The 27144-nt window shown below is 44.7% G+C and overlaps 1 protein-coding gene across 1 annotated transcript in view; it reads left to right on the plus strand.

Annotated features, from left to right (window-relative positions):
* Nucleotides 1–27144, plus strand: part of LOC125623219 (ovostatin-like) — a 47937-nt gene that overhangs the window by 15164 nt on the left and 5629 nt on the right. Inside the window, exons 8-29 of the mRNA XM_075125040.1 lie at nt 25–139; nt 1911–2025; nt 2301–2410; nt 3227–3385; nt 4737–4961; nt 5585–5642; nt 6659–6804; nt 7257–7406; nt 8863–9033; nt 11069–11186; nt 12453–12543; nt 14309–14537; nt 15310–15436; nt 16746–16849; nt 18043–18094; nt 18721–18804; nt 19888–20064; nt 20348–20429; nt 22597–22753; nt 23251–23325; nt 25798–25963; nt 26472–26692. Coding sequence (XP_074981141.1) covers nt 25–139; nt 1911–2025; nt 2301–2410; nt 3227–3385; nt 4737–4961; nt 5585–5642; nt 6659–6804; nt 7257–7406; nt 8863–9033; nt 11069–11186; nt 12453–12543; nt 14309–14537; nt 15310–15436; nt 16746–16849; nt 18043–18094; nt 18721–18804; nt 19888–20064; nt 20348–20429; nt 22597–22753; nt 23251–23325; nt 25798–25963; nt 26472–26692 — 2932 coding nt within the window. The remainder of the gene's footprint in view (nt 1–24; nt 140–1910; nt 2026–2300; nt 2411–3226; nt 3386–4736; nt 4962–5584; nt 5643–6658; nt 6805–7256; nt 7407–8862; nt 9034–11068; nt 11187–12452; nt 12544–14308; nt 14538–15309; nt 15437–16745; nt 16850–18042; nt 18095–18720; nt 18805–19887; nt 20065–20347; nt 20430–22596; nt 22754–23250; nt 23326–25797; nt 25964–26471; nt 26693–27144) is intronic.

Consider the following 27144-nt stretch of genomic DNA (forward strand, 5'->3'; position numbering starts at 1 on the left):
TTTTTGTGTTTCCTCCTCCTCTAGCTACACCTATGGCCAGCCTGTGCAGGGAAGAGTCCAGCTCAGTGTGTGCAGGAAACACTATCACGACAAGTGTAATGAGACCCCCAAAGGATTCTGCGAAGCCGTTACTGGACAAGTATGATAGGGGCCTGCACTGCTTGCCCTTCTTTTCTTACAAATGTTATCACCCAGGACATTACATGGTGCCTGGAGGCTTTGTTGGCTCCCTTTCCTATTTCTTGGGATGCGACTAGAGGCGCTGTCAGAGGAAGGCATGTTTTCCCCAATATCTCATTGGCATGGTTGGAGGGTTGGATGGAAAGGTTTTTTTAATACACGGTGGATGAATTTGGCCCATTATGTATGGGAGCCACAGAGAGGTGGGTCAGACTGGGAGTGCAGTGACTGTGCAGGCAAATTCAATAACCATTCTACATTTGCAGCCTCAGACACTATAGCCTATTTCACTGAGTAGGGCACTTTGGCCAGGACACTGGGTTTGTTTCTTCAGCAAAGAGTGTATGAATCTACAACACTCTATCCCAGGAATAGGTGTGCTAGCAGCTGAATTGTGTTTTACCAGATTTAACACCAAAAATGTTAGCCTGTAGATTCAAAGAGAAATAATCCCACTTCAGGGAAGACGGTAGGAGAAAAGTAGTCACCTCTTCTCTTTGATAAACCGATCTTTATTGCTCTTGTTTATGTATTGAAGGCAACCTGCAAAGGGTATAAAACATTGGCCTTGTGCCTTTTTGTTTTTTTGTTTTATGAACTTTATGATGTGTAAGGAAGGCCAAGAAGGTGTGATTTCTTCTTGTTCTTTTTCCCTAAAACATTTTTTTCTGCATCTTCTCTCTTTCTCTTTCTTTAAAAACCTTTAGATATTCCGATTTTATCTGCCCTGGGAGATTCCATCAAGAAAGAGAGAATTAATATAATTCTGTCAGTACATGAGTCGAGAGAACAAAACTGAGAGTGGAAGGGATTTGCAATCAGACTATTAAAACATTTTAGGCCAGATCCTTAACTGGTGTGAATTGTTGTAGCTACGTTAAAATCAGTTGGGTTTACTCACATGCTTTAAAGTTAAGCATGTGCATAAGTACTTTGCTGAATCAGGGCTAGAGTACCCAGCACCTTGCAGGATTTAACTTTTGCTGAGCGAACTAAGGGCTTGGCTACATGGGAAAATATTCCAGAATAGCTATTCCTGATTAACTCTGTGTGGACACCTTTATTCTGGACCAAAGCCTGATCTACACTTAAAAGTTAGGTTGACCCAGCTATACTGCTCAGAATGTGAAAAATCCACACTCCCGAGGTGCATAGTTAAATCCCCCAGTGTGGACAGAAGAATTCTTTCATCGACCTCTCCGGGAGGTAGATTAACTGCGGTAATGCGAGAACCCCTCCCATTACTATGGATAGTGTCCACACCAAAGTGAAACAGCAGTGCAGCTGTGCTGCTGTAGCATTTCAAGTGTAGACAAGTCCTAAGAGTGCCCTACTCCAAATTAGCTTAATTAATTTTAGATTAAACTAATTTAAAATAAGGCCATATTCCAGGATAAGAGTATCTATGCATGGTGTTAATCATGTATAGGTAAGTCCTAAAATATCACACAAGAAGTATGTTTTGAGAGGGGACTGGAAGACATAGAGGAGCAGGTCAAGGAGGGAGAGGGTTTCAGGCAGAAGAAGGCAAAATAGTGGTGAAGGATTGGTTAGGTGTCGAGCAAGAGAGGAGAAATAAGACAAGAGCAAAGAGGTAGGTGAGGGAGATGAGAGCAGGGGTGCTAAGGTCTGAAGAGCTTTACAGACGAGGTCAAAGAGCAGTAGTTTCACCATTCAGAGACTTGGGCTCTTTCCCTATATGCTCACTGAGTGGTCCCTTCACTTTTCAGCTGGGGAAGGATGGCTGCATCACGAATGTCATCAACACCAAAACATTCAAGCTTTATCATCCCAGGATGTTCTGGTTCCTTGAAGTGGAGGCAATCCTCACAGAGGATGGAACAGGTAACTCTGGTGGGAAAGGAGACTAGAATATGGCTGGGGTATGGGCGGGGGTGGCAGGCTGAGTTTGAGAGGCCACTTTGAGAGCTGGTACTCTTTGATGGGAATCTCTGATGGCCAAGCATAAGACTCAGTTCACCATCAAGTACCATTTTATAAGCATAATTATCCCCTCCAGGGTGCTGGAGCCTGCATTTGATCATTCAGTGCAACTTTCTTTAAAACCATATCTTGCCCCCAGCTCTGATTCTTATCTCTTCTTCTGCACCCTTCTTCAGGTGTACAGATTATAGGTGCTGAATACATTTCCATCTACCAGGCAAGGGAGAGAATGTGGTTTAAGAACATGGACACGTACTACAAAAGAGGAATTCCTTACTATGGAGAGGTAGGACAGCAGAGAGAGAATGTCCTGGGCAAACTCTGCAGTCGCAAAAATGATCTCCGTGATGCTGTATATGGCCATCCCCCTACTCCCAGTTGCAGGTTCCCTCAGTAACACCACATGGCAATAGCCCCTAATGCACAGTTCTCCCATTGCATTAGGGGCTTTCAGAGAAGATGAGGAAACCTGTCTGGGTCATGGAACCTTGCGTTATCATGTGTGTGTGGGGGGGGGCAAGGGGCTGTACAGTCAAAATGACATGAGCCCTGTGGGGACAAGGAAGAAAGAATTTATACTGGGGGGGGGGTCTTTGTTAAGGCACAAGATCAGTTCTGAGTCCCCTAAGCACTGCAAGTTTCACAAGCTAGCATCCTGCAAAGAACACCACCTTTGCAGCCATTCCATCCCGGCAGGCCCAGCAAGCAAGAGTCTGAGGTCAGGTCTGAAGAAGTGTTTATATACAGGATTAGATATAAACCAGGTTACCCTGGTTTGTACCTAATCCTGTATATAAACACTTCCTTCTCTCCACAGCAGGAATATTCCTCCTGTCTTCCTTTGTCCCTCCTGTGAAGCTCCACAGGGAATTTCCTCTCCCTGCCCTTCACAGAACCCACACAAAATACTCTGACCAGTGCATGTGTTTTAAGTACACTTGAATATTTGATGACAACACCTTCTGCTATTCACTGTAGCCTCCACACAAGTTGTCTTCAATACCGAAGGCTTTGAAGCCAACCTAACATATTAAGGGGAGTAAGTGGGGCTTTATCTGTCCTGTATGTTTGCTGAACACCTTGCACACCTTTATTTATTCAGCTTCAGATGGAAAATGAGGAGGGCATCCCTGTTGCAAATGAGACCATCAAGCTACATCTCAATGAGAAGCATGTGGCTGACTATATCACAAATGAGAATGGCACTGCTCGGTTTTCCATCGACACCTCCGAATTCTTTGAGCCCAGTTTTAAGTTGAGAGTAAGTAACTGAGAGAACTAAGGGGAAAGGCTCTATTCCCCCAGAGGGTCATTCAACTGGGGGAGGAGGGAGAAGCAAGCTGGTATTCTGATGGAAAATACTGTTCTGGGTGAGTTGCAATGTGTGGAAAAGTAGCTGGTCCCTCCAGTGACACCTGCGTCCATGGGAAGGGTAGTAGAGAAGAAGGAAGAGGAAACATTTGTTTTTAGAGGAACTCAATGGGCTTGTTTTCATTTGGTCTCCCAGTCCTGTTCCAGCAGCAACCTCAGATGTGGTTATCTAAAAGGATGAAATGAGGACAATATTAATCAGAGAAGATAACCAACTCACTTTAATATGATGGTTTCAGCTGTTTGGCTCTATCCCCCCACTGTGTATCCGTATTCTAATTGTCTCCTCTCCCTGGACACAGAGCTCTGCCTTCATTGGGATGAAATCTCCCCTCAATGCCTGCAGCCCACGCTCCCAGCTCCAATCTTTCCAGCTTGCTCTGCAGTTTGGTACTGGCCCCTCCTGTGTGGTTCCTGCCTCCTGTGATTTTGGTGTTGTCCCCAATTTGATTCTGGGTTAGGTTGCACCAAAGAAACTATAAAATGCTAAGTAGACATACAGGGAGCAGAGGATCTTGCTGGATTTTGTCACTTGGTCAAAAAGGCCTGTAGAAACCCCAAGAATGGCCTGGCTAGGGGGACAACTAGAGGACAGCATCAGTGCTTGGAGAGTGACTATGAAGTGGTGAGGTTCAAGCAACCCCCAGTTCCTTCCTACCTTCTCCTCAGTGTAGAACCCCCTCCCTGCCTCTTTGTCTTTCCACATCCCACCTGGATGCACTGACCTCCAAAACCAACTATTTGTTTTGCTGTTGCTTCTCTCGCTCCCTACTGGGCTGCTTCAGAGATACACACATCCCTTGACACATGTTCACTTTTCCCTGGCATGGGGAGAAGAGAGGTTGCAGCAAATCCAGTCTGTCTGGGACTGGTGCAGAGCCAGCCCTGCAGAGTCCCCTAACAGCTTATGCAGCCCTAGCCAGCCCCACAAGGATGTCCAGTGACCTGTCTGTCTAGGCACACCAGAGGGGACGGGATGTGTTAAGGACTCCAGAGGGCTAGCACAGCATGCAGCCTAGCTGGACTGGACTTGCTGTGCAGGAATGTTCACACAAGCTCACGCACAAAATATTGGTAGATCTATTAGACTAAATAGCCTCTAAAGACCATTTTCCACTGCTTTACCCAGATTATCTTAGAGACAGCTGTGAAGAAACATTTCTGCCCCAGCTGCCCTTTGACTCTTGAATTTCCTCTTCATGAAATCCTCTGTTTGCTTTTTTCTCTATGTCTCTTGTCAGGCCACATATGCAACAGATGACTGTAGAGACCTTGGCTGGATGGACACTTACGAATCTCAGACGACCTACTACATCCAGCGCTTCTACTCCCGCACCAATAGCTTTGTGAAGCTCGAGCAGGTCCCGGAGACGCTGAACTGTGGCCAGCAGAAGAGGATCATGGTGCACTACATTTTGAACAAAGAGGGATACAGGGATGCCACCAGTGTGAACTTCTACTATGTGGTAAATGTTGGGTGGCTGCGCTGCTTCCCTGAAAGTCTCTTTGCTTTTAACCTCGGTTGAGTATTGATCAAGTCAGAAATACGTAACCTAGACAAGTCAGTGGTAAAAAATCAGAACCAAGCCATTATCTTGTCAATGGGTTCCACCAGGGCTCTGCCCATTTAAACTGGGAACAAATTAAACATTGATCTCTGAAGTCACATAGGGCACTGTGAGCACCAGTCAGTGGAGAGCATAAAATTACCACTAGGGGGACTATTCCTCAGTCCCTTGTGCTGCACAACTGCCACGCAGGAGAGGCCAGGACAAGAGTCTCAGGGCAGGGCAGGACTGAGGGGCATTGGCAGAGCTGTGAGGGGAGCCCAGGAGTGGACTAGCAGAAGGAGGAAAGGAGCTGCAGGGCAGGGCTGAGGGGCATTGATACAGCTGTGTGTGAGGAATGCGGGAACTAGCACAGGATCTGCCTGCAGCTACGTCCAACGATCATGAGGCAATCCATCCCTCATTTTCGTGAGCACCAAACATTACAATCCTGATCATCACTAAATAATAGATATTTACTAGCCCACTGAAACAATTTTAACTTTCTCTGATCCTGTCTCATGGTGTCTTTTTGTGCACAGGTGATGTCAAAAGGCAAAATTGTTCTGAATGGCCAACAGCAAGTCAGCATCGAAGGTGGTAAGTGCAGAGATGTTAGAAAACAAAGATGTGAACTCCAAAGCATAAGTATCTTGAGTGAAATGGGCTAAAAATTGAGTACAGCAGCTGGCTGGAATCTGTTTCCATGTGGTGTTAGTTACTAGACCTATCTCCGACATAAGCCACAATCACAGCATTATTAGCACTGGAAGGGGACTTTAGTGCATCATGTGGTCCATCCCCTGGTATCACAGCCAGATTAATCTTGTTGTTTCTAAGTTGAATGATTAGCTAGGAGTGATACTTGGTGTGAATTTGTCCCTTTCTTTCTCTTTAATTTCTCCTCAAGGGGTGTTTGCAAACTGTTCACTATGACTCCTCATTATTCATAATTTGAAGTATGTGAATGATCACCTAAATCACATGATATTGTTTCTGATCCCTGATTGGATGACTAACCTGTCTTTAGTAGTTGGTTGTCAACAGTAAGTTCGTGCATGATTTACTCTTGGTGTAACAGAAACACCCATGTTGTGTGTTTCTCATGCCATCATCCTGCAGGTTCTGGTGTAATACACTAGGCTTGTGCAAATAAGGCTGTCTTCCTCTAATGATCATGAGAGCCTGCTACTATACTATCTCAGCCAGGTAAAGGACCTCTCCTTTCGCTCAGGAGGTGGAGTCCTGGGCTGTTTGGTGCTGCAGGTCCTGATTTCAATCTCTGTGAACAGTATTCTCAGTGTGTGCCATGCTTGTAGCACTCATACGCACATTTTCTACCCAGAAGTGAAGCTAATAGAATTCTTCTCCGACTGCAGCTCACCTCACACTCTGCAAGGTGCCTGGTGCTCATCATCTTAATGTTGGCATCTGGTATCTCACTGAGGGGAGCAGTTTGAAGGCTAGTGAGAGCTGGGTCTCCCAATAGCCAACTATCTCCTTTTAAAGAAGCTTTTAGCTTACAGGCAAAAATGTTAGTTCATCCACTAAAGCCATGATTCCTCCTGTCTCTTCTTTTGGCTTTTCCTACTACTGGCTTCATGTTCCTCCTGCAGCTCCTTATGGCACATTCTTCATCCTGCTGACTGGCAGTGAGAAGCTGGCTGCCACTGCCCAGATACTGGTCTACACTGTGCACCCTGGTGGTGAGCTGGTGGCCGATAGCACCAGAGTCCAGATTGAGAAGTGCTTCAAGAACAAGGTGAGAGCTCCGCTTTCTCTTTGAGGCCCACCCCAGGTTGCCACAGGCTCGGGGAACCGAGAGGATGTGATTCCAGCCCTGCACTCAGGCTTTCCTTCAAGGGCAGAGAGCAAAGAAAGTGCAAACACATCTGAACAAGTGAATGCCAATGCTGGCATTAGAATAGCAGGGAGACAGGAGGGACATGGATAGATGTTCAAGCAGAGCGAGGACTGCCAGTGAAGTCGGGGAGAGAGAAGAGCAGGGATGCTTTGCAGGGCCTTTGAGGTCATGTCTGGCCCTAGAACAGGGACTCTGGGAGATTCTTTTTGATAGTGAGGCCTTTGCCCTGCAGAGAATAGAAGGAGGTTGTGGAGAAGAGTGAGAACCTATTCATCATCTCTCCATGAGATTGACATTTACACATTAAAATGATTCTCCTAAGGGGCTCTGATTTCTCTGCTCAATTCCAGGTCCAGCTGCAGTTCTCGAAGAATCAGGGGCTCCCAGGCTCTAACATCAGCCTCCACCTTGAGGCTGCCGCCAACTCCTACTGTGCCCTACGGGCTGTGGATCAGAGTGTCCTGCTCCTGAGACCTGAGCAAGAGCTGTCTGCTGACACTGTAAGCCCTGCTGCAAATCCTCTTCTCTCTCTACTCAGAGTTGTGCAGAATATTGTGCTTCCCAAGGGGGTTTATAGCTTAACATGGCAGGGAAGTGCCAAGAAACAATTCTGAATTCTGCTTCATTACTACGCTTCCAAAGTTCCTCTCTCCAGTAGCCACACACTGGATGTAAATGGGGTACGTACCTCCAGGCACAGAGAGAAATCTTCAATTGTGCTGTTGCTTATTGCAATATCTTTCTTACTTTTTTGCAACACGTGGCTATCTAGTCTCAGTTCATAGGTGGCCTGCAGGACACAGAACTGGACAGGGACTCAAGACACCTGAGTTCTATTCCTGACCCTGCCACATGTTTGCTGGGTGACCTTGGACAAGTCTCAGTGCCTCTGTCTTCCCATCTGTACAATGGGCATAATGATACTGACCTCCCTTTGCAAAGTGATTTGAGATCTACTGATGAAAAGTGCAGTATAAGCGCAAGGTATTACTGTTATTATATGGAAATACCAGAAATCTGCATTGTCAGGGCCACTTAATGCACTCAAAATTGGTATATAGTCTAGAGAAGTAAGTGATTATGTAAAATGGCATCTTCTTACTCAAGTAGGCTTGCTGGTTGGGCCTGATCCAACACCTGTAGAAGTCATCTGAATCTTTCAATTAACTTCAGGGGGCTTTGAATCAGGCTCTTTGTGCAGAAACATTCAGGCTCATATCTACTCACCTTAATGAGAAAAATATGTTTGCTGATTTTTGCTCCTGTGCACCCTGCAATGCCAGCACAGCTCAGAGAGAAGGTGATGGAGTCTATTCCTTCTTGTGCATCATCAACAACATTGGTTACTAAGTTCCAGCCAGTTACAATTGTGCAAACCTACTGCAAGCAATGGGATTGCACAGGTGTCACCAACAGCCTGCATTGTTTGTATTACTAGTGAGGATATTCAAGAAAGAGAGGACCCAGCTTGACACTGAGATCCCAGGGCAAGTTTGTGGAGCTAGCAATTTGAAAAAGAATCTGGAATTGTTGGGAAACCCCTGGTACCATTTTTACAGAGTCACTTTTCAGAGAACCACACTATAATAGGGGCAGTTTTCTCATAAAGTTGGAGCATACATGTACTGTATTGGAGGAGATTTCTGAGGTGGTCTCTTAAAGCAGGAGGTTGCATAATACAGGTGGTCTCTTCTTCACTGTGTTTTCTCTCTTGTGGTGCTCCAAAGCCACTTTTAGTCCACTCTGTATTAAGAGGCTGAGCATGTGAGTCTAATACAGCCTGAAGTATCCCAGGATAGTTTTCTTACTGAGCTGGAACACTTCTTGTACCTCTGTTGAAGGGCAAAGGGTCCAGCTTGGAGTTTGCTCATGCCTGGTAATTGCCAGTGGTGACACAGGGTTTTACACCTCTGAGACGTTTCCTTGTGCTCACCTGATTTCATCCCCTCCCACCAGGTATACAATCAGCTCCGTGTGCATGAGAATTATGGCTATTACTACAACGGGCTCAACCTGGAAGATAATGACAAAGAGCCGTGCATCCCAGTCACAGAGACCTTTTTCAATGGCTTATACTATGTGCCTGTGAAAGTTACTTCTGATGGAGACGTCTATGGGGTTTTCAGGGTACGTCTTCTGAATGTTTCCCCAATGTTGCTGTCATTGTATTGGCTCCACAAAAGGGACAACAGAGGAGGGAAAAGCTGTAGATTTATGTCTCAGATTTTAAAGCCCTGCTCAGGCAATGGCTCTCCACTGCTAGGGGGAGGGTGGATTCACTGGAAATGTCTGCCATATCTCAGGGGGTCCTCCGTTCTCCCCCTGCAGTGACTTTTGTTTAGACTGTCCCCTGAATTATGCTCAGTTATATTTATTATGGTTGAGCCCACAGTGTGGTAGCCATTTTCTAAAGAGGACACAATCCCTGTTCCTAAGAGCCTGCAGTCTGAAAGACAACTGATAACTTCCACTCAATGTGCAGCAGTTGTCAAAAAGGCTAACAGAATATTAGGAAATTTTGGATAGAAAATAAGACAGAAAATACCATGATGTAACTATATAAATCCATGATCTGCCCACACCTTGAATACTGTGCCCAGTTCTGGTCATGCAATCTCAAAAAGGATATAGTGGAACTGGAAAAGATTCAGAAAGGGCAACAAAGATGATCAAGGGTATGGAATGGCTTCTGTCCAAGGAGAGAATAAAAAGATTATGTCTGCTCATCTTAGAAAAGAGATATGACAGAAGTCTATAGAATCATGAATGGTGTGGAGAAAGTGAATAGAGAAGTATTATTTAGCCCCTTCAAACAATACAACAAACTGGGGCCCTCTGATTAAATTAATAGGCAGCAGGTTTAAAACAAACAAGAGGAAGTATTTTTTCACATAGCACACACCTAACCTGGGGAACTCATTGTCAAAGGATGTTGTGATGGCCAAAAGTATAACTGCACTCAAAAGAGAATTGGATCAGTTCATGGAGGATAGGTCCATCAATGGCTATTAGCCAAGATGGTCAGGGACACAACTCAGTGCTGAGGGAAAGCCCTAAAACTCTGACTCCCAGAAGCTGGGAGTAGAAAGACAGGGGAAGATTACACTATAATTGCCCTATTCTATACACTCCCCATAAGCTCTGGTATAGGCCAATATTGGAGACAGGATACTGGGCAAGATGGACCATGGTCTGACCCAGTATGGCAACTCTTACGTTCTTACTAAAAAAATGAAAAATGGCAGGGGAAAGGTATGCAGCACACAAGTGGAATGGAGAGGGAGATAGCTGTTGGTTCCACTTTTAGCTTCTGTTTAGCACACATCAACCACCTGCAGCAGCTCTAACTGTTAGTGGTTATTAGCTTGCTAATTTGTTATTGACATCATGGTAGCTCTGGGCCTTGAGGAAGGAACTGAATGACAAAAGTAATGACCTAGGCTGAAATCCTAGCCCCACTGAAGTCAGTGGGAGTTTTGACATTGACTTCATTGGGGCCGGGATTTTATTCTTGGTATTAGCTCAGCAGGGACATTCTATGTCTAGGGGGTGGCATGGAGACAGTTTCAGCAAATTGGTCACAGATTATATTAAGGTTCCATCTATATATGGTTTATAAGGATTAATAAATGATTAATCAATATTGTAAGCATATTATGGACATGAATAGTATGTTATAGATGGTTATGAGCACATCAGACGAAGGTGTTTAAGATGGTTATAAGCCATGGTTATAAGCAGTTTATTGACCTGTTAGACTCTGTAATAATCTATAACTGATTCATTTTTTTGAAAACATTTATTAATAGTTTATTAACCCAAATACTTACTAATAGTGAATGAAATGACAAGTGTGGAGTGGTTTGGGAATGATTTGTGAACAAAAAAAAGACCTAAGTTCATCAAACTTTTTTCTCATCAACTAATATACAACCAATTCTGTTACTCATATAGCCCCCTAAATCTACATTTATGCCATGCTTCACCATAATATTGAAGTGCCCCCATGGATAGCTGAGCACTGATCTCCTGAGCAGACCAAACTTGTGGCGTTAAATGGGATCCACTGCTAGTAATGAACAGGGAATGGGAGAAATGAAGTTGTTTGGTTCTATTAATACATTGAACAATATAATTAATTGTTTTATTATTTTATTTTAAGGATATGGGTCTAAAGGTTTTTACTAATTCTACAATACGGAAGCCGGTCCTGTGCCCATCTGACAACGCATGCCCGAAAGATTCCACGCCCCACTATACTTTAGGTGGTGGATTTTCCGGTAAAGATAATGTGTAAAAAAGGGGTGGACTGGATGGCTTGGGAAATGTGGTATGGTCTTTTCACTTCCAGGTCACCGGTTCCAATCTGGCTGCACCTCAATAGTGTCCCCTATGTAGAATGAATTAGCCAATCAGTGTGTCTAGTTCCTAGTGGGACAAGTTTCCACATCATGGTTTGCCTCCGTTAGTGCTTCCATTGTAGTTTCTGCAGAATGGCCAAAGGACTGACTGGAGTCTGACTCAGCTTGTGTGCCGGGGAAAATGAGGGAAAAGTTGCAATGCTGCCTCTTTTCAGAGGATGATAAAGATTTCATTCTCCAGGGTTCATCGGTCCAGAGCTTTTCACAAGCTCACAACTGACTTGAAATCTAAACAAGGAAGTATCAGAAAATATAATGGGGCTACTAATGGTTTAGATGCCCTATACTGTAGTACTTAGCACTCACATGGCCTTTTTGCAGCCCTGGATCTCAAAGCATTTTACAGCGGACAATAAGTATTACAATTATCCTTCTCTATAGCCCAGGGAGACGTAGAAGGTACGTAGAGCCTCATATTACAGATGAGAAAGCTGAGGCACGTACAAGTTAAATGACACAACAAATCCTGCATCTTGGCAGTGGGTTAGACTAGGTGACCCTGGTGGTCTCTTCTAACCCTCGGGTTCTATGATTCTGTGACTTGCTCAATATCACAAGCAGGTCAATGACAGAACTCTGACTCATTACCCCACCTTTAAATAGGGAACAGAGTCTTGGATAGGACCCCTAGGATCTTTGTAGGGAATGCCGCTCTGGAAGTCACCTTTCCAGCTTTTGCCCCACCTTTGACTATAGAAGGGGGCTTGGGACAGATCACAGGAAACATGTCCCTCCAATTACTCTAGCCAGTGGACACAGCTGACTTTCCAAAAGGAAAAAAAGTGAAAAATAGTCAGAAAGTATAAGACACTGGAGAAAAAATACTTTTCACACCTTCTTACTGTTTTCCAACTGGAAACCAGTAACAAAGAGTTGGGTAAACCTAAGCTGTTACTGTTTTCTAATGTTTCCAGTTGGAAAACAAAAAATAGAGTAGTTCCCTCCCCCCCATAGTTCGTTATTTTTTAGAATTTTCCTGCAAGAAATCCCATGGAAAAAATTCTGTTTCCCTCAGCTCAGACCATGCTCAGTGGAGTTTCCAGGCAGATCCCATTAGATATCTCTACCCTATGCTCCCTAATATGACACTTTTACTATATATACAACTCCTTTCTTCACCTCTAGATGAAAGCAGGATAATAGGTGGGTCTTCTGTGATAAAGACAGTTCGGAAATTCTTCCCTGAGACCTGGATTTGGGATCTAGTTCCCATCAAGTGAGTGTTCTTCTTTTCTGTCCTTGACTATTTTAAGGGTCTCTGAGTCACTTCCCAGTGCTCACCGGAAGTCACATGGAAGGTGATGGAACATGTAACTGCTTCCCAGACCTCTATGTTCTTACCCTTAGAATCATAGAATATCAGGGTTGGAAGGGACCTCAGGAGGTCATCTAGTCCAACCCCCTGCTCAAAGCAGGACCAATCCCCAATTTTTGCCCCAGTTCCCTAAATGGCCCCCTCAAGGATTGAACTCACAACCCTGGGTTTAGCAGGCCAATGCTCAAACCACTGAGCTATCCCTCCCCCCTTCTTGTCTTTCTTCCTATTCAGTGACAGATGGGCTCCCATTTGTTACCCATCTCCAAGCCCCTGGAGTCTGATAGGTTCTAAATTATGCCCTGTTGGATCTTTACCTGGTCCTTGTTTTCAGTACAATGCAAGCTACTTCCTGCTGGGCAGAAAGGTGGCCCCCCAATCCTCTCAACTCTACGACAGCAAAGGCTTTTGTTTAAAGAACTAAAAAAAAAAAAAGGCAGGAAACCATTTTTGATTTTCAACAGCCAGGTTGCTTTCAGTATTCTCCCAAGGCTGCCAATAGCATCTGCAACAAGAAGGCAAGGAAAAGCGCCTCAAAAAGATACTGATCTTAATTATGAATTTCTGTGGTTTAATCTATTTGGAATGTCAACCATAATGTATCATATCTGATTTGTGGTTTTGGATTTTTTTTTATTTTGTGTTACAAAACTACAGCATTCTTTTGTGTTTCTTTAAAAAAAACAAACCAGAATTCCCTACTTTTCTAATTAAAAAAAAAAAGAGCAATTCCAACATCCTTGCAAGGGATTTAACATTATGGTCATTGATATGAACCTTCAGCTCTACCTCCAGCTTAACAACATATTCTGAATATGGAGGGTGTCACGGGGTCAATCACCACACTGGCACCTCCTGCTGCCCGTTTCGGGAATGAGCTCTGGTCAGCAGGTGTGCCATCTGGTGATGGTGGCTCTCCCGTCCTTGTCTCCACCTGCAGACCCACTGCAGTTTCAGTCTCACTGCCTCTGCTTTGTAGCACAGCCGTCTGGCCATGTCACAATCCAGGTTCCCCCCTTCCGGGGGACTCCTTCCGCAACAGTCTAGTCACTCCTTGCAGCAGCTTGGTAGTCCATAGCCTGGCCGCTTCTTCAGTGGCGAGTGGAGGGGGCGAGACCCAGGCCCGCCCACTACTCTAGTTCCCAGCCCAGGGTCCCTGCAAACAACAGCTTCCTGCTGGCCCTCCTTTCTTTCTCCACCAGTTTGTCTCAGCTCCCTGGCCCACTTTCACTCAGCCCCAGCACCTTTGGCTTCTGCCTCTGGCTGCTTCACCCTCTTCCCAGGGCCTTGGGCTTGCAAGTCCTAGCAGTCCTGTTCATGGACCTAGTTCAGCAGCCCTCTAGGAAGCCAGTCCCCTCCCTTCGGCTTCCTGCAGCAGACTGACTTGCTCTGGCCTGCAGCTTCCTTTTATATGGGCTGGCTTGGCCCTGATTGGCTGATCCAGCCACTGCCCAAATTGGCTGTTTTCTTGCAGCCCTCCAGGCTGGGTTTTAACCCTTTCAGGGCCAGTGCAGGGCAGACGCCCCATCACAGGGGGGTATATCCTGTGGAACCTAAGTGGGAAAGGAGAATATTATTTCAGCTTGGGAGTCTCTTCTTTTGATTATCTGTAAGATACCCTTTGAACGATCAGGTTCTTTTCTCACTTTGTCTCTTGTACTTTTAGTTCTAATGGAAAGGCCAGTGTTCCGTTCACCATCCCTGACACCATCACGGAATGGAAAGCCAGCGCCTTCTGCCTGGAAGAGGAGGCTGGGTTTGGCATATCCCCATCTACCTCCTTGAAGGCCTTCCAGCCCTTCTTTGTTGATTTGACCCTGCCCTACTCCATTGTCCGAGGGGAAAAGTTTAATTTAATAGCCAATGTCTTCAACTACCTGAACAAATGTATCCAGGTACAGTATGTCCTTTCCTTTCCTTCCTGAACCCCTCTTAGTAGTGTTTCCAGCAAGGCTCTACCTCTTTCAGCTAGAGCAGAATGCAGCAGCAATGCAGAACGAAGCATTCACAATCCCATTCCAGCCACTCGGCCTTCTTTACACTGGCTTCCTACACAGTAGTGGAGTGATTTCTTTTAAGCTGGGTTTAGCTACAGGATGCTGATCTATCCTTTAATGGAGAAGGAACTTATTATAACTGAGAACTCATTCTGGCAGGTATTTACATCCTGATATAACCCTCCTTTCAGGGGTCTATCCTTTGGCATTTGGTGTTCTTTGACATATCGCTGTTTGAAATGGGAGTACGTTAAAGCGCAATACAGAACTTTTCATGGTAGCATGGTCCACACAGACAATTAGTGCATGGTATGCTCGTGTGTTGTAGATTCATACCATGGCTTGCCATGTACTACCTTGCCTTGTAGACAAGCCGTCAGAGAGGATATTGGTCAGGGTATTGAAATAAGTCATTTTGCAAAGTACAATTTGCTTTCTACTTGAATGGCCACAGTAGATGGGCATAAGGGTCAGGGTTTACTATCTCCTCTGAAGAATGCCCCATCCCTCCTACCTGTGTTGTACCTCTCTACCCCAGGACAGCTCTAAGGTGACGTCAGTGGGTACGCTGCAGAATCAGTCTCTGGAGGAGATCAACAAACCTTCCTTTTGTCCCCCAGCCAAGCATTAGGAACAGCCTGTGCAATATTATTTTGTCTCCCTCTCTCAGATCAGTACCATACTGGAAGAGTCCAGGGATTACAAGATAGAGCCCCTTTCCCAAGAGGGCAACACTGCAAAGGTGTGTGCCAACGAGAGGAAAACCTCCTCCTGGACTATTATTCCTCAAAAACTGGGTAAGCTTCTCTGCCTTTGTCTTTCTCATGGCACATTGCTGGTTTGTCCAGTCTCACTCCAGAATTCTCTATCACACGATACCCTGCCCGCTAACCTACAGACAGGAACTGCTGCTATCTGTACCAGACTTCACTGAAGCAGCTCTGCTGAACTCCCCTGGCACAATCTCTGCAGGCACATGGCAGTGAAGTAGGACCCCGTGTTCTGCCTCTGTTCTTGTTCCTCACAGTTCATTCCTCTCATGTCCCAGAAAGGACCATTCAGCTCATCTGGTTTTATGTGAAACATTTGCAGGAGTCCACTTGCCTAAGATATTTCTGTGCATAATCCCCACCTCTGCCCAAACTTGGGAACTTGCTCCTTGTCAACAGAGAATTTTAAATGCCTGAGTCTTGGTCTTAGCTCACTGAAACCCACAAATATCTAAAGCTTTAATCACCAGGGTCTGGACATTGAAAATTTACACATCAACAACCAAGATCAGAAATCATTCAATAACAACAAAATGTGCAAGGAATATTGGACCAGAGATTGGCATAGCTCTATCGACTTCAGTAAGGTTCCAGTGAGGATCTGGCTTTAACTTTTCAATACTTTCTTTTCAAAAGTAGCCTTTGTGTGAAATGGTTTGGAGATTTGTATGTGTAGAAAGATGGAAGTACAACATTATTTTTTAATTTACAAAAACTTCCCCCAAAGAGTTTGCCATTGTGGTTCAAATTTCATAATAGGATCATTTTTAAAGTTCAGAAATAAAAACAACAGATTGATTTACTTCAAACTGGCATTCAAAAAGCCTGACATGTAAACAATTTTACTGAACCTAGAGAGTAATCATGAACTCTTAGAAGCTAAAATAATTTTGCTGTCCAAAATTATAGCATGGTAAAGAGCAGGCTTATAATAGATCCCTGGCTGCAAAGTTAACAATAGAAAAGCTACTGTGTCTCCAGAGTAATTGAATTTTTGTTAGGTTACGGTTTGTACTGATTAAAAAGATATTGGCATCTTCTTCCCATTTCCATGGTGCTGGTACTTGCAAGAGATTAAGTGAAGTTCTGCCAAGCTGCCCTATAAGTGTCAGGTGGGCAGGATTCACCAGTAGTTGTCTCTTCATTGGTGAATTCTGTCTGTGATGAGATGTATTAAACAATGACCAGAATTCATTCACACTGCTGGCTGACTTGGAAGAGAGGGAATTTCCCAGAGTTCCCTCAGGCCACCCTAGGAGGAGTGAATTCATGCCAGTATAATTCTAGGCTTTCAGGATTAATTTTCTTTCTTGGGCTTGTGGGGGGTTTCTTTCAGGTAATGTGAGCTTCGCGGTTACTGCTGAGACAAAGTCGAGTGACACATCTCGGGAGCAGGGGATAGAACGTGTGGACACTGTCATGCAGATGCTGTTAGTTGAGGTATGATAAAAAATCCCAACTCTGTGGGAGAGAGAAATGGTCTCTCTGGGGTATGCATCTCTTTTAATTTGATTTGACTCTCCCTCTCCAAAACATCCTGTGAGAGCATCAACTCAGGGTCTGAGGCAAGTTCTATTTTTTCCCACCTGTCTTGGGGTAGGTCAGCTGGCTGATCGGTTGAACAGTGACCCTGAGACTCTGTCCAAAATGCTGTCCTGGGAAGCCCATGGGATGCATGTGATCCTTGGAGGAACTAGTGAGCCAGGCTGCAACCCACAGAGCAGTTATGGCATCAAAGTTCAACCCGCTTTCTCCAAACTAGTTGCCAAACGCTCTACCAACATGGCCAGTACTGGAATTTCACCATCTCCCATATCTTGTGACTGGATTCACTTGGTTGGATTCTGCTGTCAGTTAAGCCTTACATCCATGCAGCTGTAATGAAACCAGCACATATTGTCAGCAGAAACAGAACTAGGGACCTTCATCACCAAAAATAAAAGCTCTTCCACGTGAGCTAAAGGAGCACCTCCTTTGGCTATGTGCAAGGAGCAATCTGTCTTTTATCCTCTTTCCCACTAGAGGGAGACATTTTTCCAGGTACATAGCCAGAGTGGTGCACAGGGGCTATTAGTGGGCTTGTCCAGATGTAACTGAGGACAGAATTTGCACTAATTTATGACATCTGGCATATTACTGCAGCCAGTCACTCGTGGGGTCAAAATTTGCCTTCATTTACACCTGTGGAAGCCCAGTGAAGTCAGTGGGGAAGAGATGATCTCAGACTTTGGGGAAGTTCTTTCCCACACATTTGGTGCCTTTGGCCCATTTCTATAGGGATGTTGCAGGGGTGCAGAAAAAGGGCCAGGATTTGTCCTATGATCTCTAGGGCAGCTGCTGCACCAAAGGAAGCTGGAACTGTGACCAGCTCTCCTCAGCTGTGAATTTCTCCAGCACATCTCCCAGCTGCCTTCCTGGTGGAGAGGAATGGTACACAAAGACCAAAGGCTGCTGGGTGCCAAGATGGGGAGGGAGTGATGCCACTGGAATGGAAGGCCAGTCACCTTCACTCAGTAGTCTGGGGGCAGCCTGTTACAATGCTGCACGCTACAAATTTGCGCTTTCCAGCATTATTTTGTTTCTGGTTTCATTGCTATGTCTTCCTCCCTCTCCACTTCCCTGCTGCCAACCAGCCCGAAGGCATCAAAAAGGAGGTGACTGAGAGCTCCCTCATTTGCACAAAAGGTAAGGGCATCTCTCCAAGTTCCCTCCTGTAAGGCAGCCATGGCTACAAATTCAGCAAGTGATTGCTATCAGAGAGATTTCCAGATTAAAACACTGTTTGACCAGGGCCCTTCCCTGCCCTAATTAATAGCCCCTTAATTCTTTGAGATTGAAAGAGTTGTCGCAATGTGTTTCACCCTGTGGTTGTTTGTTTGCTTGTCATGTCAGTCCTTTTGGATCATTAAAACGATGGGGTTGGTTTCGCTTGCAGGCCCTCAGGCAGTGACACTACCCGGGTCTATTCTAATTCTGTCCATGGGAGGTAATGGCTAGTGTGTATATGCACAGCTACCCTCCAACGAGTAGAATTAAAACCACTCAACTGTGTGTCATAGGGTGTGTCTATATTGCAATCAGAGGTGTGAGTGTAGCATATGTAGATTTACCCGAGCTAGTTTAATCTAACTACAGCAAATAACAATAGTAATGAAGCCATGGCAGCACTGGCTAACCACTCGAGTACATAGCCAGGATCCCAGGCTTAAACTGTATGACCATTGTTGGAAAGAAGGTACTATAGAAGGGAAAGTTAGTCGTTCAAAAAAAGAGATTTCTTATTAATTGTTATTATTATATCTTACCAACAGGCAAAGCTGTCTCTCAAATGGTGTCTCCAAAGCTGCCAGCGAACCTGGTGCAGGGATCAGCCAGAGCTTCTTTTTCTGTCCTCGGTAAGTTTAATGTTTATACTAAGAATAAAGGTCTTGAGTCTCCCCTGGCCTTAACCTCGTGTTGTCACTGACACCAGTGCAAAATGAGTGTAGAGTGGGTATACAACACTGTCAATCTGAGTTGTTAGCATTTCACATCCCCTTTGCAAAGCTGTGAATAACTATAAGAGCTGGTCCGAATTTTTCCAACAAAATGTTTTTCCATTGGAAGATGCTGATTCAACTAAATTGCAACATGCTGCAGGAACATATCATAATTTTGACAAAAAAAGTCAAAACATTTAGTTTCAATAAAGATCAGCCTCGTCAAAATGAAAAGAATGTTTTGATAAGGTTGAAATAAAATGTCATTTAGATTTTTCTGAAGCAAAACTCTGGAGTTTCATTTTGTAGGAAATCTTGAAATTTCATTTTTTCATTCCAATTTGGAATGAAAAGAAAATTGGTATTTCAGAATTTCCCACTGAATGGGAATTCCAGGATCTGAGAAGCTCCAATAACTACACAAGGTGCAAAGAAGTGGAAATACTGAACCATGGGAACTGTTGATCTGAAATTAATGAGCATAATTTTGAACTGAGTCTGGTTCTTTAAAAAGTGTCTTTCTGGCTCAATGTGAGGTGCAGTGCGGCTGGCCGCAGTGACCACACTGGAGAAATGAATCCTAGCAATGACATATCCACAGGCTAAATGCTGCTCTTAGTTAAGCCCATGCAACTCCCCGCAAGTCAATCACCTTGAAATTGCAGCATGGGGAGAATGTGGCTTCAAGAACACAGCCTGTTTTTTAAAAGGGTAACAGCTATTTCTAAGCTCCCAACTCAATAGTGATGCTCAGATGTTCTTTACTCTTGATTCCTATTTCCTTAGATCTTCCCTATTTTTCTTATTTGTCTGCAGTTCTATATTTTAAAAATTAATGGCCTAAGAAGCTACCCATGCGGAGTGTTCTGCACTGTAATTTCTCTGTCAGTCAGTATCTGTCTGCAAATTCATGATCTGGTAAAATAAAACAGTGTATACTGTAATGTATTAAATACCAACTCTGAACTCCACTGACTCCCTCTGTCTCCCATTCCTCAGGGGACCTCCTGGGCATGACCATGAGGAACATGGAGAATCTTCTCCAGATGCCCTATGGCTGTGGGGAGCAGAACATGGTCCTGTTCGCTCCCAACATCTACATCCTGGACTACCTGAATAAGACAGGGCAGCTGACTACAGAGATCAAATACAAGGGTATTGGATACTTAACAAGCGGTGAGAAGTTTAAGATTCCTCCTTATAATCCTGTGGCCGATTTTGCTGAAATGCCATTCTAGTTCCAGTGTACATGCAATAGTTATTGATGGCTTAGAAAGCCCCAGAGGTGTGCATGATGGTACATTACAGGACACAAGCTGTTAGAATTCATAGCCAGTGAAATAACTCACTAAAACTGTTTTTATTCTTCAGTCCAAAACTCTTCAGCCTCAATTTATCAGAGAACAAAACAGGTCCATTACTGGGGTTAGAAAATATGTTCTTCTTGTTTTGGTTGCAGGATACCAGAAGCAGTTGTCATACAAACACCCGGATGGATCCTATAGTTCGTTTGGGACCAGAGATGAGGAAGGGAGCACCTGGTGAGAGCTGGGAAGCTGTTTAGGGACCTGGGATAGGAGAGGAAGCTGTTTATGGTGTGGAACGGAAATACCTCAACAATCTGATTCTGTAGTCAGGGACAGAAGTGCCAGCAGGTGGACTGCTGACTCAGGGGGGTATGGAGCCTTTCACCTCTACGGCACTGGTTACAGTCCATCCCCAGGATGGGGGAAACTGATGGCCCAGGACTAGGGAATGGGAGATAAAGCCTTTCACCTCTAAGACATTGAAATAATAGAATCATAGAATGTCATGGTTGGAAGGGACCTCAGGAGGACCAATCCCCTGCTCAAAGCAGGACCAATCCCCAATTAAATCATCCCACCCATCTCAAGCCTGACCTTAAAAACCTCTAATGAAGGAGATTCCACCACCTCCCTAGGTAACCCATTGCACTGCTTCACCACCCTCCTAGTGAAAAAGTTTTTCCTAACATCTAACCTAAACCTCCCGCACTGCTATTTACTATTTACATGTGTATAGTGTCCTGTCAGATAATTTCCCATCACCAACAAAAGAATCATAGAATATTAGGGTTGGAAGAGACCTCAGGAGGTCATCTAGTCTAATCCCCTGCTCAAAGCAGGACCAACACCAACTAAATCATCCAGCCAAGGCTTTGTCAAGCCGGGCCTTAAAAACCTCTAAGGATGGAAATTCCACCACCTCCCTAGGTAACCCATTCCTGTGCTTCACCACTCTCCCAGTGAAATAGTGTTTCCTAATATTCAACCTAGACCTCCCACACTGCAATTTGAGACCATTGCTTCTCATTCTGTCATCTGCTACCATTGAGAACAGCCTAGATCCATCCTCTTTGGAGCCCCTTTCAGGTAGTTGAAAGCAGCTATCAAATCTCCCCTCATTCTTCTCTTCTGCAGACTAAACAATCCCAGTTCCCTCAGCCTCTCCTCATAAATCATATGCTCCAGCCCCCTAATCATTTTTGTTTCCCTACGCTGGACTCTTTCCAATTTTTCCACATCCTTCCTGTAGTGTGGGGCCCAAAACCGGACACAGTACTCCAGATGAGGCCTCACCAGTGTTGAATAGAGGGGAACGATCACGTCCCTCGATCTGCTGGCAGTGCCCCTACTTATACATCCCAAAATGCCATTGGCCTTCTTGGCAACAAGGGCACACTGTTGACTCATATCCAGCTTCTTGTCCACTGTAACCCCTAGGTCCTTTTCCGCAGAACTGCTGCCTAGCCATTCGGTCCCTAGTCTGTAGCAGTGCGTGGGATTCTTCCGTCCTAAGTGCAGGACTCTGCACTTGTCCTTGTTGAACTTCAACAGATTTCTTTTGGCCTAATCCTCCAATTTGTCTAGATCCCTTTGTATCCTATCCCTACCCTCCAGCATATCTACCTCTCCTCCCAGTTTAGTGTCATCTGCAAATTTTCTGAGGGTGCAGTCCACGCCATCCTCCAGATCATTAACGAAGATATTGAACAAAACCGGCCCCAGGACCAATCCTTGGGGCGCTCTGCTTGATACCGGCTGCCAACTAGACATGGAGCCATTGATCACTACCCATTGAGGGTGACTGGATTGCTTAAGGGAATAGGGCAATGGCAAAGGGAGCCTTTCGCCTCCAGATTTTGATGCAGATTTTGGTGTGGTGGGTAGGTGAGGGGAATGGCTAGCTCGGTGAAGCTTACACCACAGCAGTGTGAATTGTACCTGTTCTGTGCATGAACAGAGAACATCACTCTTTAGGGTTTGTCAGTCTAGTCTGCAGGGCTGCCTGTCAATCATGCAGCTTTCACTGCTAAGTGTTTGGGGGATCCTACCCTTCTGTGTGTGGGGTGTGGCACACTGCCCCAGCAGGAAACATACAGGTGTTCATGCCCTTTCTCTAGGAATTGCTCTGCTGAGGGAGAGTTCTGTGGGTCAGGAAAATGAGCCTCGAAACATGGTGCCTCTACTCAAAGTTCTCTCAGTCCCACCTCTGTGTCTAGTGTGCAGACTTCTGCAACTAGCACTGCTTTCCAGGGGATGGTTATGGGGAAATCATGGAGTGGAGGTTTAAATGAGACCAGATTGGGCTCTGGATTCTGCCTCCTCCAGCCACCCCCGTGGAAGGTGGTCGCAGAATAAAGAGATATTCCCTGCTTCTCACTCCTGTTGTGTGGTTCACTTGCAGGCTCACTGCTTTCGTATACAAGTCTTTTGCACAAGCCAAACGCTACATATATATCGATGACGATGTCCAATCTCAAACCCTGACCTGGCTGGCAAGTAAACAGAAGCCAGACGGCTGCTTCCAAAATGTTGGGGACCATTTCAACAATGCCTTGAAGGTGAGTGATCTTAGCTTTCTCCCAAGCTTCCAGTCCTGCCACAGGGATAAAACTGTCCAGCCACTGCCAAATTGCTATCCTTATCCCCAAATGTTCAACCCTTTCATTGGGATAAGCTGCCCTCTAGCAGCTGTCCCATGGACAGAATATAATTCCTACTAGTACTGATAGACAATGCAATAGAAACGGGTGTGTTTATGAGCCAAAGGTTCTGGGTTTTATTCTGCAATGCTGCATATATGCATTTATAACTAAGGACCACGGGGCCATATTCTGCTGTATTATCCAAGTGTAAGCTCTGAGTAAACCTACTGAAGTCCTTCTGCCTTTATATTGGTGTAACCGAGAGTAGAATTTGACCCCCTGTTTTTTGTATGTGCACCCAACACATGGATTCCTTATAATGTCTAGTCTGGCTGGTAGTTGAGTATTTCACTTGTGTACATTTTGGTTTAGCAAGGGCATATTGACCTCCTTTTTCCTTGTGTTCTGCTCAGGGTGGAGCAGAAGATGGACTTTCACTCACAGCCTATGTCACTGCAGCATTGCTTGAAGCCGGACTCCCCAGCTCGGTATGAATTAAGTGCTACCCTGCCTTATTAGATTGGTCAGTCATATGTCACAAACAGCGTGGAAGTGAGAATCTGTGCCTCATCTCTACTCTTCAGTGAGGTCTTAAATACTGGCTTTTGCACACTGAGTGTCTATATGGCCATATCAAGGGGTCTGTACCCAATTATGTAACATAATTATTATGTGTAAATGGCCTCACAAATGCACTGGATACTTAATGCATGATATCAGTTAGTCATGTCTTGTGTCCCCAGTTTAACTGCAGTTATGGATTCACACATCAGTAGAAAATCTTAGCTTTCAAGAACAGTCCAGCTGTGTTAGAAAACAGAGTTCCTTAAAGGCAGAATCCAGCTCAATTTTTTTTAGTGTACACTATACAGCTGTTCTAGCTTCTAGCCTTGCAAACTCATTCTAGGACCTTAGCCTGAAGCTGTGTTTCCATTTTTCAACATCATGATTGCAATGGAGAGGAAAGAGGTGGTCTGGGTGCTAGCCGGGACATGGGAGGCCCGAGTTCAATGCCCTGCTCTGCTACAGACTTCCTGCAAATCACTTCCTCTCTCTGTTTCTCTTCTAAAATGGGGATGATGATGATAACATAAGAATGGCCATACTGGGTCAGTCCAGTGGTTACTCTAGTGCAGGATCCTGTCTCCCAACAGTGGCCAGTTCTAGGTGCTTCAAAGGGAATGAACAGAACAGGGCTATTTTCAAGTGATCCTTCTCCTGTCATCCAGTCCCAGCTTCTGGCAGTCAGAGGTTTAGGGACATTTGGAGCATGGGGTTGCATTCCTGACTATCTTGGCTAATAGCCACTGATGGACCTGTCCTCCATGAACTTATCTAATTCTTCTGTGAACCCAGTTATACTTTTGGCCTTCACAACATCCCCTGGCAATGAGTTCCACAGGTTGACTGTGCATTGTGTGATGAAATACTTCCTTTTGTTTGTTTTAAACCTGTTACCTATTAATGTTATTGGGTGACCCCTGATTCTTGTGTTATGTGAAGGAGTAAATAACACTTCCTTATTCACTTTCTCCACACCATTCATGATTTTATAGACCTCTATCAGATCCCCCCTTAGTCGTCTCTTTTCCAAGCTGAACAGTCCTTTTAATCTATCCTCATATGGAAGCTGTTCCATGCCACTAATAATTTTTGTTGCCTTTGTCTGTACTATTTTCCATTCTCATATATCTTTTTTGTGATGGGGCAACCAGAACTGCACGCAGTATACAAGATGTGGGCATACCATGGCTTTATATAGTGGCATTATGATATTTTCAGTCTTATTAACTATCCCTTTCCTAATGGTTCCTAACGTTCTGTTAGCTTTTTTGACTGCCACTTCACAATGAGCAGATGTTTTCAGAGAACTATCCATGATGACTCCAAGATCTCTTTCTTGAGCGGTAACAGCTAATTTAGACCCCACCATTTTGTATTTATAGTTGGGATTATGTTTTCCAATGTGCAGTACTTTGCATTTGTAAACATTGAATTTCATCTGTCATTTTGTTGCTCACTTATCTACCCCTTTTTCTAAATAATTTATGAATATGTTGAATAGGACCGGTCCCAGTACAGACCTCTGGGGAACACCACTATTTACCTTTCTCCATTCTGAAAACTACCCCTTGTTTCCTATCTTTTAGCCAGTTACTGATCCATGAAAGGGCCTTCCTTTTCTCATGGGGATGTTGTAAGGATAAATACATTAAAGATTGTGAGGCACTCAGATACGATTGTGGTAGGGACCAGATAGGGACCCAAAAAAGACAGTAATAAAACATTCTCCAGGATCAATTTGTTTCTTTAGTTACACCTGTGCAATCCCATTATCACCATATTAACACTCACCAGATGTATCTGTGACTGTGCAGGTGGAAGATAGTTAATAAGTCCCTTGTTGATGTATGAGCCGGAATAGAGTCCAGCTCATTCATCCATAGTTGGAATAATTCTGCAAGGCTGATAGAAGTGAAAATTTATTTTTGTCGCTAAAGTCAGCAAATAAATAACAGTAATAGTAATAATAATAATAATATAATTAACAATGCCTAGTTCTAATCACACTTTTCATTGGTTGATCTCAAACTGTTTTACAAAGAGGGCACTATCATTATCCTCATTCTACAGATGTGAAAACTGAGGCACAGAAAAACAAAGTGACTTAGTCATCAAGCTGGTAAAAGGCAGAGCTGGGAATAAAACCCAGGTCCCCCTAGGCCTAGTTCAGCAGGTGTGTTGGTAAGAAGGTGCCATTTCTTCATGGTCACTTTTCAGAAGAGACCTCCTCTTTAAGAGATCTTCCTGCACTCTGCAGCCCCTTTGGAAGTGAACGTGCCATATGCTCAACATGAGATTCCAGTGGTGGATGATTAAAGAACAGTTGAAATCTGTAAGGAGAAGCTGATGCACTAAACTGAATACCAAACAAACCTAAACCACATTTTTATTGATAGCACAAATTGGTCCAGAATGGTCTGTCCTGCTTGGACGCTGCATCTGTCAGGAATGTGGACAATGTTTATTATCAAGCTCTGCTGGCTTACACTTATGGGTTAGCTGGTAACGAGGAGAAATGGAGATTCTTCTTGAAGGAGCTGGACAAATCGGCTACAAAAGTTGGTGAGTGTCATCTGAGTTTTCCCATGAGATAACCATTGAGAGTGGTTTGAGAGCAGAATAGCCTGTGGTATGAAAAACGTCAGTCTTTGATGTCCAGCCCCTGCTACCTTCCCATTCCACAGCAACCTTGGTTGGACTTATCTCCAAAGTGGAATATGAATTCTGTGAATGTCTCTTTACCTTGTGGACTAAGCAGAAGGGGAAACTGAGGCCTAATGTTCTTGCAGCTTCATTTTTCTTTCTTTTTATAGACCCCTGTTTGCACTCCTTCCCTTCTACCACGCCCTCTCTCTGGAAATAGATCCTGGGTCTCTTGCAGTTCAGAATTCTAGCTACTGAGAAATGAGGTTGCCCTCTACAACCTCCCAGACCTGCTAGACCTGAGTGAAAGAGGGATGGGAGCAAGGGACCAGCATTGGGAATCAAGCTGTATCCCCCACATGGCAACATTGCACATTAACCATTAGGTAACTGATCAAGCTCCTCATAATCTCCTTTCTGTTCTCAGGCGGCTCAGTGCACTGGGAGCGGAAAGAGAAGCCCTTGGCAGAAATATTCCCCTCCTTCAACTCCCGTGCTGCCTCTGCTGAGATTGAGATGACCTGCTATGTGATACTGGCGCTGCTCCAGAGCCCCACCCTGACTCCAGAGGAGTTATCATACGTAGCTCAGATCGTGCAGTGGGTCGCTAAACAGCAGAATCCATATGGAGGCTTCTCCTCCACACAGGTTAATATTGCTTCTGTTCAAAGGAATAGACCCTGAAAACAGTCAAGCTCTCACGCTGGATCCCCGTGCCCCTCCACTGCTGGGAGAGTGCCCCAAGAGAGGACCTAGGGATTCTGAAACTTCCCTCTCCCATTGTTCCAAAATAGACCAAATCTGGTGCAAAAGCCATTTATCTGACAGGGGTTTTGGAGCAGGTGGAGGGTATGGTCCTGGAAGCGGGGGAGTGGGGTGCTTTTTAGGAAATGATTCACCAGCTGGCTGAGTTAATTTGTTCCATTGTCTTTAATGCTGCTGGATGTCTTGTGCTCCTGTAACATTAATTGTCAGTGCACAGAGAGCTCTGCTATAGATGTCTTGGTAACCACTATTTAAATGTAAGGAAATGATGATTTGCCTGAGTTCTCACAACAAGTCAGTGGCAATCAGCAATAGAATGCAGGTGTCCTAATTCA

This window comes from Caretta caretta, chromosome 1, assembly GCF_965140235.1.
Source record: "Caretta caretta isolate rCarCar2 chromosome 1, rCarCar1.hap1, whole genome shotgun sequence".
NCBI lineage: Eukaryota > Metazoa > Chordata > Testudines > Cheloniidae > Caretta > Caretta caretta.